This window comes from Sebastes umbrosus, chromosome 4, assembly GCF_015220745.1.
Source record: "Sebastes umbrosus isolate fSebUmb1 chromosome 4, fSebUmb1.pri, whole genome shotgun sequence".
Taxonomy (NCBI): Eukaryota; Metazoa; Chordata; class Actinopteri; order Perciformes; family Sebastidae; genus Sebastes; species Sebastes umbrosus.
Window position 1 is genome coordinate 25,804,775 of NC_051272.1, and position 13,656 is coordinate 25,818,430.

General features: G+C 39.3%; 1 protein-coding gene across 1 annotated transcript in view; it reads left to right on the forward strand.

Annotated features, from left to right (window-relative positions):
- jph3 (junctophilin 3) overlaps nucleotides 1-7,282 on the forward strand; it is a 56,214-nt gene extending 48,932 nt beyond the window's left edge. The window contains exon 6 of the mRNA XM_037767328.1: nucleotides 6,151-7,282. Coding sequence (XP_037623256.1) covers nucleotides 6,151-6,231 — 81 coding nt within the window. The 3' untranslated portion in view covers nucleotides 6,232-7,282. The remainder of the gene's footprint in view (nucleotides 1-6,150) is intronic.
- Nucleotides 7,283-13,656: the final 6,374 nt, after the last annotated feature.

Consider the following 13,656-nt stretch of genomic DNA (forward strand, 5'->3'; position numbering starts at 1 on the left):
CTATGGACAATCATGCGATTAATTGCAATTAAATATTTTAATCGATTGACGGCCCCAATATAAACATAAAATTTAATTTAATACATTGGCCCCATTGTCATATCCGATCCAGTTATTTGAATCAGTATCGGCCCGATATCCGATCCAGTATCGGAATCGGTGCATCCCTACATTTTCACATTACACATAGTCATTTTATTCGTTATTAATAGCATCAAGGTGAATAAAGGTTTCCAATGATTTTAATCAATAATTGCTTGAAATTGGCCTAAAGGACATAAGTTACTTTTCTTTAACAGATGCTTCATAGTGGCAGTTCTCCGTGCCAGTAAGCAGGAAAATGATTTGTTCTTTGCCAGCACTTCATCCTCAGGATAATAAGCTTTCTGTTATTAATGGTGTTTTGTAGGGTCAAGGGAGCTGGTGGGGAGATTAAATTGCATTTCTCTATTAACGGCAGACAAAGTTCCAAGCAAAGGGAAAAGGACGCCAATCTGGGGCTCACACTATTTTTACCGTGATTATACTTAACCTGATCTTTGTTATCTCTGAAGAATACTGATCTCTGCATTTTCATGATTTTACACCATGAGGATTAAGAATAAAATGGCTCTGGCATTTTTTGTTTTTGAAAAGTAAGTAGTAGTTATTAAAGAAATTGGTGGTGAGTTCAGCATTCACTTATAGATTTGAAGACATAATAATAGAAAATGCTGCTCAGAGTGTTGTACCAGTCACTTAAGGAGTAGAATAGATTGATTTAAAAATACATGGTAGTAAAACAGTAACATACTGTTGATGAATATAACATGTACAAAAGGCAATGGGAGATTTGCTTAAAATTCATTATTGTAAACTGCTACCACCATTTCCTTTAAAAAATAATGAAGTAAAAAAATGGCTTAGAATGAGTCCTTCATATCTACATAGGGAGCGGGTCCTCTTCACAGAGTCCGCCATGTTGCTCCGCCATTTTCTGCAGTAGCCCAGAACGGACAAACCAAACACTGTCTCTAGAGAGAGCCTTTTGCTCTTTTATGTTATCTGAAGGCCACCGTAGTTCTCTGACACGCTTGTGAGAGTGCAAAACTGTGGTAATGCCAGCTGACCTCTGACTGTTGTTGCTCCTAAAGTAGGCGAGGTGAAGGTCCTCGTTACTGCAGTCTTTGAAAGGGAGCGGAGGGGTACTCAGTTGGTTGCAATCTGCAGCCACACCGCTAGATCCATCAAATCCTACGTACTGCTCCTTTAACTGACTTTTTTTCCTCAAAAAAGTGGGGAAAATGATTTTGTACTTTTGAAATATGTTTGAATACAACAGTAAATTTCACCACCAAAAAATTAAGAGTGAAATCGACAAGTTGCAAGCTAAGCTAATCAGGAATGAGTCCTAAAACCCAGAGATGGGTTAGCATTTTAGCACTTTTAGTTCCCTCGTCTGGAAGTCACCGTTTTTTTTTTTTAATCGGTTTTTAGTTAGATGCCTGAAATAAAATCTCTGGTTAACACAAGCTTAAGAGATTTTAACGTTTTGTTCTACGATATAAAATACATAAATAAATACTCCACTCGCGAATTTTGAAGTCTTTATGTGTCTTATAAAAGGCGGTTGCTAACAAATGGCTTAATCAAACATCATCACGCCGACTCGTCTGTCTTTACAACCTTGTTGTGTATACTCGTTTATAGCCTAACGTTAGCTTTTTACTTCTGGTGATTGCATTCACACTTCAAACATCATAGAAGTGGTGTTCATTTGTGGAGATTATCTCGTTGAACAAAATGTGTAAGTATCATAAACGCTTGTTTACCACAGATCTTATTTTCTGCAATGGCTTTTTGTCGAGGGAACCCAGTGCGATGCTGACTTCCTGGTTTGCCTACAGAAATACGCCTTCCCTGGAGCACTCTATTTAGAGTTGCATCAATCTTCTAACTCTCAGCAAGAAAGCGGATCAGTTTATTTTCCAACATGTCCACCTAGTGGTTTAATAGAAGAACCTGTCTCTATAATCTGAGAGTTTCCATGATTTACTAATTGAAAATACTAATTGTGGATGATTATGTTCCTTCGGCACAAATTAAATAATTACACTGAAAAACAATCAAATTATTCAGTAATCAACTAAAAGTGGAAATGGATATGAATATCTAGAAGTCAGGAATTGTACTACAGTGCATGGATACATAAAAAAGCACAGGTTTTCTTACTAAATAGAGGTACAAAAGGCTAATGATCAGAGAGTTTCATCCACCTGGTCTGGTAATCATCTATGACACAGATGCGTGATAAGCCTATCACCGGATTGATCAGCAGAAACCTTGTTAGCAGCCACTCTGGACAAATTCATTTACAACAATGTTGCACTAATGCTGCTTGATATCAGTGCGCAGTGTTCTCAGACTCCCATTTTCCCTCTACTACTGCAACTACTGCTCAAATTATTAGATTCAAACAGAACCAAAGGTGTTCTGTCTTCTCTTTTGGTAAATCCTTTGATAAGACCAAAATACACTCTATGGAAATACTTATAAAATGTTACATTTTCAAGCAAAGGCGACTACGTTTGAGGGATTCTGTGTGGGGTAAAAAAAAAGCCTGCTGCATCGATGATGATGTCAGTGAATATACTAGATTCACATTCACATATTTACCCAGTGCAGACAGGTGGTCAGAAAGACTGGCCTTCACCCACATGACCCAGGTTGTCAGCAAGCATCTGCTTAAGTGTCATTGAGCAAGACACTGACTCCCTGCCAGCTCCAGGCTGCTGTTCTGCAGCCGGGTTCGCCCTCTGACCTCGCTCTGTCAGAGACGCTGGGCCTCCCTCTGGGATCAACGCGGGATTGTATTATTTATCTTAAGATGCAAATTGCTCCTTCATCATTGCACTGCGTAACATGTCTCACCATTGCTGCTGGGCCTTCTCTCAATGCACTGCAAAGACACTGAAAATATTAAACAGCATTACAATTGGTTCCTTTTTTTTGTGGCATTTGTTTTAGATGGGACCATTTGTATTATGTCATGTTTCCAGCCACCAACACAATGCAAACCATATAACAAGTGAATCTATTTAGTAATAACATCTTATAAGATTGTCTGAGGAAGTGGGTTGACATATCTAGTACAAGCCCCCAGGAAGAGTGCCGGTCGTTGATCCCAATTTTCGTAGTGGCCAAACGGCGGTACTACAACTTCTATGTCCGTCACGTGATGCCAGTGGGCCCAAAAATACTTTTTGCCATAGACTTAAATTGGGAAAGAGATGTGTGTAACTCAGCGGATAATTTTTTTTTAGGTGAATCATCATCCCAGTATGAACACTTGAATAGCCCTTATTTAAAAAATTAAGTTTTTAAAGTTGTAAAATGCACTAATAGCTGAATCCAGAGTTATTTCCCTTCCTCCGTTCATGTGAATGAGACCCAGACCGAGGCTGGAGCGAGGTCTGGGAGGCCAAATGGATGCGGACGATCGCCGGAAGGTCCGGGTACTTTTCCAGTCGGAAGTCGAGCCATTTTGGCATCATGCACCACTGAGCAACTTTCATAGGAATGAACGGGGCCCCGCCTCCAACGCTGTATCCAGTTTTCTTAATACATCCATGATCTAGTATAGCTCTGGTTTTATCACTATTTATCTAATTGACACTTCTTTGACGACATGTCAAATTGTGTTTCTCTGATCTGTGGAGTTCCTCAATCCTGGAACTTGTCTTATTCTCCTTTTACATGCTCCCTTTAGTGCACATTATCAATGAGCGTCTCTCATCGTTGCTGTGACGATGATGTCCTCCTTAACCCCTTAACACTCCCGGCCCGGCCACTATCCTGTATTTCAGAGGTTGTTGTGGGCTGGGTTTTCAAGCTATAGTGAAGATACTGATATCATATGAAACTAGAACGCTTAAGGAATTCCAAAGGGGTCATTTTTGATTCCCAGTCGAACTTTGAGAAACATGTTATGTTGGTTATTCAGTCGTGTTATTTCCCATTAAGAAATATTACCACGCTATTCCCCTTTATCTTTCAAACTAGCTTTAAGCCAAGAAGCTGTAGCATATATACTACAATTAGTTCAAAATTCTGCTGTGTGATTATTAACAAAGACGCCACAGCGTTCCCACATGAACCTGGTGCTAGCTTCCTGTCAAATTTTGGATTGAATTCAAAAGATTAGGCGTTACACAATTGGGCTCCATTCTATTACTGTAATAGTAAGTAGCTGATCCCATAGTAGGTTCATTAGGCCTCTCAGGTGATGCTTGATTACCCTGATTTGTTCTTATTCTTAAACTATTTTTGCTTGTCTTTGACTTAGATATTTATTCAAATGCTTTTTATTTACTTTTTTTTTAATTATAACCGTGAAGCACTTTGTAACCCTGGTTTTCAAATGTGCTGTATAAATAAAGTTTTTCTTATGCTATTTCTAAAGGAATATGGGCTAGATTAATAACTTTTAGCATCACACAGCAGCACTAAGGCCAGCATCAACATTTTTTTAATACAGGACAATATTGCTGCTGTCAGGTGAAAACCTTGCATCTTCAAAATGTGATAGCATTGTGTTTAACTTGACACCCATGTTTTGTGAGTTCATCTGTTTTTTGTTTTTTTTGTTTTTATTTTTAGGGTTTTATAAACCCCAGGGCTGTAGGGTTTTCTGAACCAGTAAAAGAGCCTTCTCCAGCGGAAGTGACACTTACCAGAATTCAGTGGGGTGATTGATGTGCATGCAGTCATACAAGGTCCAATGAACGCAATGTTAAAAGTGTGAAATTATTTCAACACTACAAAAAAACCTTTAATCAATCACCGTCAATTTTATATGAATAGAGCCATCTACCTTTATGTAAAGAAACTGTTCTTTGGTCCTTTAAATTGTGTTAAGGCAAAGCTCCTTGTCACCTATACTGAAGCACTGATTGGTTTGTTTCCCTTTACGTTCTTTTCACTGAATCCCCCTATACTGCGTAGCAGGTTTATTGTCATATTAAAGAGGACCTATCATGCTCATTTTCAGGTGTATACTTGTATTTTGGGTTTCTACTTGAACATGTTTATATGCTTTAATGTTCAAAAAACGCTTTACTTTTCTGTGCTGCAGCACCTCTTTTCACCCTCTGTCTGAAACGTTCTGTTTGAACTCTCGTCCATGTCTGCTCTCGCCCAGTCTGCTCTGATTGGTCAACTGGCCCACTGTTGTGATGAACCAACTCTTCGGACTCTGCTCCAGCTCTGCTCTAACTAGCTTTGTTTGAATCGCGCCAAACTAGCCGCTAGGCAGGTATTATGCAAATGTTTTACTTGGTGACATCACCATGTTACAGAAGAAAAGGCGTGACTTCAATCAAGGTGTTTCAGGCAGTTAAAGAGCAGTGTTTCTGTGGGGGAGAGTAACTCCCTTTGGCATGGATTTTGGGCTTTGTAACTTTGCAGACCTTTTACATGCACAAACACGACTCGGTCAAAACCGAGTATATGGCTGGACCGTATACGGTCAGTCTGTGAATCTGTGGCTAAATTGTTACACAAATAGTCAGTGGCCATGTCTATAATGTTAAATGCAGCAGTACAAGACCACCAGGTCCGGAAACGACACAAGGGCAAAGCAACGCTTCCGGCATTTTGGACTGAAAGCGACACCACTAAAACGTCTACCTAAAAAGTGCCGTACAAAAGTAAAACAAAATTAATTCTATCCTATTGATATATTCTACCGTAATGGCCTGTGTCAAACAATAAAATGTTATAAATATAATAAGCGTTTTCAGTCCAAATTCAAAGAGGCTGAGATTCATCTCTTTGCTTCTATACGCTTTGACAAGAGGACGCGCTTGATATGGACTTGACAAATCCTCTCATGGATTGCACCTGATTGGTCCCTGGTTTTCTGCTCGCTGTTTCAAACCGGAAACAACAGCGGCCTGCATAATAAGTCTTTTTTAATGACCATCTGTGGTAATAATAAATGTCTTGCTTTGGTTAAAAATCTAAATGGATGAATGTAAAGAATGTGTACATTTGTATGTATTAGCAGGTTAGATTAATGTTTGTATGAAAACAGCCTGATGTGTGAGCTTTGAGTGTGTGTGTCCCGATTATTGACACTCTCCATTTTCTTTCTCTCTCTCTCCCACGCAGGCCTACAGCTCTATCCTGGTTGTCATGGTGATTCTGCTCAACATTGGAGTGGCTATTTTGTTTATCCACTTTTTTATTTAAAGACAGCACCGCTTTCAGAGTCAGCCTATCTATGCTACAACAACTATAAATTCATATTAGTATTACGTCGAATCTGCTGCCCCTTCGTGTCCCTGGCGAGAGGACTGCAACCGGCCGAGGAGGACTCCACCAATATTTGAACTAAAGGTTGCTAACCCGGGCCAACCTCGGCTAAGCTTGGTGTGTGCGTAGCCCAAAGAAGTGGACGAAAGAGGGGTGAACCAGTCTGGCTATCTGGACTACAGGGAGGTAATGTAGTCCAGAAACTGGACTTAAGTGAGCTTCGGTAGCTCACATATAGACTCAAATGGGCTGAACCGGTCTGATCCCCAGGCCACGAGAGCTACAGCTGGCATTACAGCCAGATGTCTGCTTCCACTGTCCGCAGACAGGACTGACGAGACAGACTTTTTCATCTTCAAATCATAGTTTTCAACAGATTTGTAACTTATAATTTATTTATTAACATTTTCTCTCATGTACAATATGTTGATGGATATATTCTTTATTTTGTAACCCTCCAGCCCTCTTTATATAACTCCTGCCTTTTGGTTCCTCCGCCTGCCCAGGTGTTGTTACTGATGGTTCAAGGTGTGTGTTCACGTGCGTGGGTGCGTGCGTGCGTGTTTGTGTGTGTGTGTGTGTGTAAGACTCAGGAGCTGGCGAGTATGTGCTGCCTCGATACATGGTTGATGACTCCCTGTCCACACACGTGCTCATTGCTTTTACCCCCGTCCCTCTCATTCATCCGTCCCCGCTCTGATGTCTGTCTCCTCTCTGTCTTCATCTCATGCTGGGAGTGACAATGTTTGTGTGTGTGTGTTTATGTGCATCTCTGCATACTGGTTATGTATGTTTGCAATGTACATGTGTTTAGCCCTCTGAGACCCACATAGACACGTTGTCATTTTTAGGTTGGTACAGGGGGTCTTGAGGGGGAGATAGCAGGTCAACAGTAGATGTCACATAGAAGTGGTTGAAGCTGGGAACCTGAGGATTAATTTGAGAGACAGCTCAGCACTGTGTGTCAAGTAGTTTTTGTCATAAATCAGAAATAAACATGAATTCATTATTTAGTTAAAATACATTGTGAAAGTGTATAAGGGTTTAGAAAATTATAATAGAAGTATATGATGGCGATTCCCATGCTCTATTATGTCTCATAAGTTGTTGCAGTAATCTTTGGGTTGATACCATTTGTTACACAGATTTGAGGCTAAATGTTACCATTTTTTACCACTCAAGAATTGATAAAGATGATCAATAATCCCTCCAAAATACCACATTAAGACACCAAGACCTTGAGGAACACCATAGAAAAAGCCATGCTGTGATTTGGTATCAAAAACGATTTCTGCAAGAATTGCATTTTTTGGTGATTGGATAGTAAGCATTTCTGTTCTGGAAACTGCACAGAACCCCCTTATTGTCAATCTACCTAGGAAAGCCATCCATCCTCTGAATGCTCTAGGTCTGTAGTTTGTGGCTGTAAAGTTTCATGAGGCTGTGATTATCCTAGAGGTCCCCACAGGTCATTTTATACAGTGATATCAAGTTTTAAAAAATGGTCTCAGTACATTGAAATGGCTACTTTGAGGACTAACATCATCACACATGAATACAACTGGGCTCATTGGATCCATAAGAGTCTCAGCTTTACAGTGATACCCAATTTATGTAATTCCAAGACTGTTAATGAACCTCAGTATGCAGAAATATTCAAATACATAATTTTAGAATAGGCGAAAATAAAACATTTATACTGCATTAAAAAAAACTGCTTGGTTTTTGCCCAAAACTGTATGGAATTATCATAAAGTGGGCATGTCTGTAAAGGGGAGACTCTTGGTACCCATAGAGCACATTTTCATTCACATATCTTGAGGTCAGAGGTCAAGGGACTCCTGTGAAAATGGCCATGTCAGTTTTTCCTCGCCAAATAACTTTGGAGGGTTATTTATCCGCCTCCTCGATAAGCTAGTATGACATGATTGATACAGTAAAGTCGGTCGGGATCACGGGTCTGAGAGGGTTAAACAGGTTTTTTGTCCAGAATGTAAGCGTGTTTGCAACTGTATCATGCAGGCATGTCTTTTTACAGCAATGTGTGTGTCTGTGTATGTGTTACATGTGTGTGTGTGTGGTCTCCAAGTAGCTCAGTGGCCTTTCACGCTTTTCATGAACTTTACAAGAGCATCTCATGAGGACACAGTCACTGCTCATCCACATCTAGCCTACTAGCATCAGCTGACAGCTGCGCTCTCTCCGTCTCTCCCTCCCACTCTCTCCCACCTCCACACACACCAGTCAGAGGATGGAGCTTCCTCTGAGTCGCTGGTAGTCCTTGGCAAAGTCCTGCACCTACTGTACCACTGGTGTATGGACGACGGAACCTGCCAAAATAAAAAATAAATAAATGACTCAATAAATAAATAAATATGTCATTAAATATAGCAAAAACAATAATGAATGTAGCCATTAATTAATTGATAGAATTTGACATAAATTTATAATTGTTTTAATTTGCATCTTTATTTGTTTATCTTTGTATTAATTCCCTTATTTATTTACTCTTCCGTTTAATTTTCCCTTTTATTTATTTATGTATATGTTTTTATTACATTTTTAATTGATTTATTTATTTTGCATTTATTTTGATTGATTGATTTATTTTTGCTCTGAACAAGCTAAACCTCGCTGAGTGACAGCCCGCTCATTTGCATAATGAGGCAGAAATAAGTAAAGAAATGTAAAAAGAAATGTGTAAAGAAAAGAATAAAAAATAAATAAGTTTGGGGAAATAAATAAGTAGTGAAATGCAAATGGAAAAAATCATTCCGAAAGAAAGAAATGTATAGATACATACATACATGCATACATACATACATACATTTAAAAATAAATGTAAAATAAATAAAAAAATAAAGGCAAATCTGAATGAATTCATTTATAAATGAATACAAATAATTACATAAATAAATTAAAGGGAAAATTAAACAGAAGAGTAAATAAATAAATAATACAAATATAAATAAATAAAGAATCAAACTAAAACAGAAATATCAATTTTTGCCCCATTTTATCAATTAACTAATGACTAATGCCAAATTAAGTGACATATTTATTCATTTATTGAGTCATTTATTCATTCATATTTTTTTATTTTGGCATGTTCTGTCCTCCATACTAGCGGGGATATTTAGAGGAAATACTGCATTCACCGAAGCAAAGTCTGTGTGTAACACCAGAAATATGGCTATGGTATTAAAGACAATATCATATTGATAAATCAGTGTCTCCCACTGCTTCTCTCAAAACATAACTTGAAGATCTTTTATACTATACTTGCAAGATGTCTGAAAAAAAAAAATAGTTGCCACCTGCCTTGCTTTTGTAGCGCAAATTGATAAAAGTACAACAATGCATGCATATGTACTGTAATATCTTAGTCGTGCATTGAATCTGAAAGCAAAACAAGCTTCAGAAGCACATGCGACGTGTTAGGTTTTGATAGGAGCAGTGTCTGGAGAGAAGCCTGTTTGTCTCTGATCGTGAAGCTGAGATAAAACAGCAAAGTGAAAATCTCTTTTATTGATCTTTTCTGGGTTAAAGGTGCAGTGTGTAGGATCTGGTGGCAAGGTTGCAGATTGACACTTCTCCCGTGTGTGTAGTGTAAGAGACCTACAGTGGCCTAAGCAGAAATGTGAAAATGCGAATGGGCCTATCTAGAGCCAGTGTTTGGTTTGTCCGTTCTGGGCTGCTGTAAAAAAAATGGTGGCCAGCTTCGTGAAGAGGACCCACTATGGTTGTGTCTAGAAGGTAACCCGTAAACTGCCATATCTGATCTGAGATCTGCAAACATTTGCAAAAACTCTCGTGAGAATCGCTGCTCGACCAATTGCTTAACCATGGTTATGGCTAGAAATGATCCGTCTTGTGTAAATATGACGTCACATTCTCGTTGTAAACTGAGCGACTCGGGGATCGGAAGCCCTTCGCAGGGAAGAGAAGACGGTTGTATTAACATTGTAAACAGACGAAATCATGCAGTTTCGCTAGAAACTCCTTCAGCTCACTTCAGCGGAGCCTTCGGCAGCGACTAGCCCGCTGTGGACAGACCTAGATCCGGCTTCTTGGCAGTCAGAGCTTCAGCGGGAGGTGCAAAGCTCCGCACCCAGTTTCCCCAACTTGCGGATTCCCTTCTAGACACTACCACCAGCTATGTATGTACATAAACGACTGATTCTAAGGTAACAAAAACATAACGATTCTTAGTTTCAGGTGATTATAGACTAAAGAAAACATACTTATTACTATTATATTCCATTTCAGTTAATAGATTCCCCCTAATTGTTACACACTGTTCCTTTAAATGAAACCGATTGAAGCCTTTATGTGGGGCTACTGGGAGCAGCCTGACAGGAACTAACTGTTTGGAAGGATTTTTGATGAAATGATGCAAGTCTGTTGTGGTGTAGTAGCAAGCAGTGGCCGGGGTCGAGGTCACAATTTACCGCCTCCATTCATCAGCTTCTCCTCCAACCATCCAAGACCCTCAATGACAGACAGAAACACCAGTCACAATTTGTCTGTTATTTTTTTATAGTTGAGTGAAGACACTTTATCTCTCAAACCCATCTAGCAGACCAGCCTGTGTTTGTTTGCATGTGTGCACATGAATGCTCATCGGACCGTGTGAACATGTGTGTGCATCGTCCTCCTTCCACGTGATGGGATGGGATGCTGAGCCCGTTGCCATCGGTAACAACTTCCAGGGGGCAGGGAGGTTCGCTGGTGTTTTTTTCTGTCCGACACAGCGTTTCCCAAACTGCGGACTGGAACTCAAACTAGGCTCATTTCTGGTGTCCCCTGCCCTCCTCCCCATTATTACAAGAGTACAGTCTGATGTGCCTGCACCCCGAGAGGCAGAACAATGTATTTTCATTTCATTTTGGTCCCAGACTGAAAAAGGTTCAAGAAGCTGTGCTGTATGCCATCAGCCTGGTGACGATGCCCTGCGTCACCCTGTTAGTCCGCAGCATGCTACAGCATGCCAAGCTCTCTATAGTTTGACTCTCCTCTTTCTTTCTTTCTTTCTTTCTCTTTCTTTCTTTCTTTCTTTCTTTCTTTCTTTCTTTCTTTATGTTTCTGGGAATTACTCTGTTTTGTTTTTGAGTTATGTGGAGAAAATAATGAAAGTGTTTGAAAGAAAATGACTCTTGGCTCTTGTGCTTTTAATCTTTGTTGTGTTTGTGTGTTTGTGTGTGTGTCAGGCAGGCAGCATCCCTGATGCAGAGAGGGAGTGGCAGGGCCTGGTTAAGAGGGAGGGGTATGGTTACTATAGCAACCTTAACTGAATTTTCCTCCGTCAGTGGAGAGGCGGGGCCTGTGTTCGGGGGCGGGGGTTTACCTCTAGAGACCAATGTTCTCAATGAGAATGAGGATGGGGGGAGGCTGTATTGTTGTTGGAGAAACAAGAGAATAACTAAGGACGGGTGAAGGAAGAGGTGATAGATATTATCTCAAGGACATCTGTGTTTAATCAACATTTTAAAATAGTCTTTGGTGTGTGATGTTTTCATCATCTGTGACAAGGCATGGCCAGGTGGATGCAACACCACATCCATCAGCAAGTGTGCTGCTGCATCAGGTTTCAGCATGGACATCTGACTCCATCTTCTGGTCCTAGATATGAACTACATAATAACAGCATCGGGGGGGCTCGCTTGGAGTCAATGAAGATACAATTTAAAGCTGAAGTAGGCAAGATTGGAGCAAATATGATTTAATAAAAGTTATTTTTATAAATCGGTCACTATATCCTGACAGTAGTGCATGAGACAAGTAATCTGACAAAAATCATGTTCCTCTGTGTCCTCTGGTTCTCCTAATGGCATCTGCAAGATTTCACAGACCGGAGGAAAACAACCAATCAGAGCTGAGATGGAGCCTTGCCGTCTCTGAGCAGCTGTCAATCACTCGGTCAAACTGGGCAGCGCTGACCAAATACGAATCAATATTCTGTTACTGTAATGCTTATTTCTCACATCAAATGTTTTCAGACACATCTTGTAGTGTACTGTTTAGCTGTAAAATGAGAAAGTTTGTAACCCGGCTAACATGTTGAGATCAGTTGAGGAAATACCAAGCACCGCCCACCAGCCGGAGAAAACATTCTAATTTTACAGCTAAAAGATGTTTCTGAAAACATTTTATGTGACAAATAGGCATTACAGTAACAGAATATTGATTCATATTTGAGCAGCGCTGCCTAGTTTGACCATTTGATCGGAGTTTGTGAGTGATTGACAGCTGCTCAGAGACTGCAGGCTCCAGCTCGGCTCTGATTGGTTCTTTTCCTCTGGTCTGTGAAATCTTGCGCCATTAGTGAGAGCCGGAGGACACAGAGGCACATGATTCTTTTCAGATTACCTGTTTCATGCACTACTGTCAGGATATAGTGACCGTTTTCTAAAAAATAACTTTTGTTAATCATATTTGCTCCATTTCCACCCACTGCTGCTTTGATCTATACAGTGGCTTTAGTAAATCAACAGCTGGACAGACAAGAAATTTCACAACCACATCTTCCATCCCTTGCCAAACTACTAAATTTATATAGCTCCTATTACACTTTGATACTCTTCACTGTAACTTTATGGTTGACTTTTTTTTTATTTATAGCATTCTAATTTCTGGAAATGGCACTAGTCCTTAAATATTGTGTCTTTAAATGTTTGTATTTGTAATAGTCAGTTTTGTTATTGGCTAGACCAGGGGTCAGCAACCTTTTCTATCAAAAGAGCCATTTTAGGCAAAAAAAAAAAGGAGCCCCAAAACATTTGATCATTGTGATGAAGGTAACACAGTTTATAGTCTAAGTATATAGTATATATGTCTAATGCAGTGAGGGCCAAAGTGCAAATGTACTATGGAGTATTAGGGACACTTTGAGGGGGAAAAAATCTGAGATTTCCAGAATAAAGTCATAACTTTACGAAACTTCTGACTTTATTCTCATAATATTATGACTTTTTTTCTCTTAAACTTCTGACTTTATTCTCATAATATTACGACTTTTTTCTCGTAAACCTATGACTTTATTCTCATAATATTACGACTTTTTTTTCTCGTAAACTTCTGACTTTATTCTCGTAATATCACGACTATTTTTTCTCGTAAACTTCTGACTTTATTCTCATAATATTACGACTTTTTTCTCGTAAACTTCTGACTTTATTCTCATAATATTACAACTTTTTTTCTCGTAAACTTCTGACTATTCTCGTAATATTATGACTATTTTTTCTCGTAAATTCTGACTTTATTCTCATAATATTACAACTTTTTTTCTCGTAAACTTCTGACTATTCTCGTAATATTATGACTATTTTTTCTCGTAAATTCTGACTTTATTCTCATAAT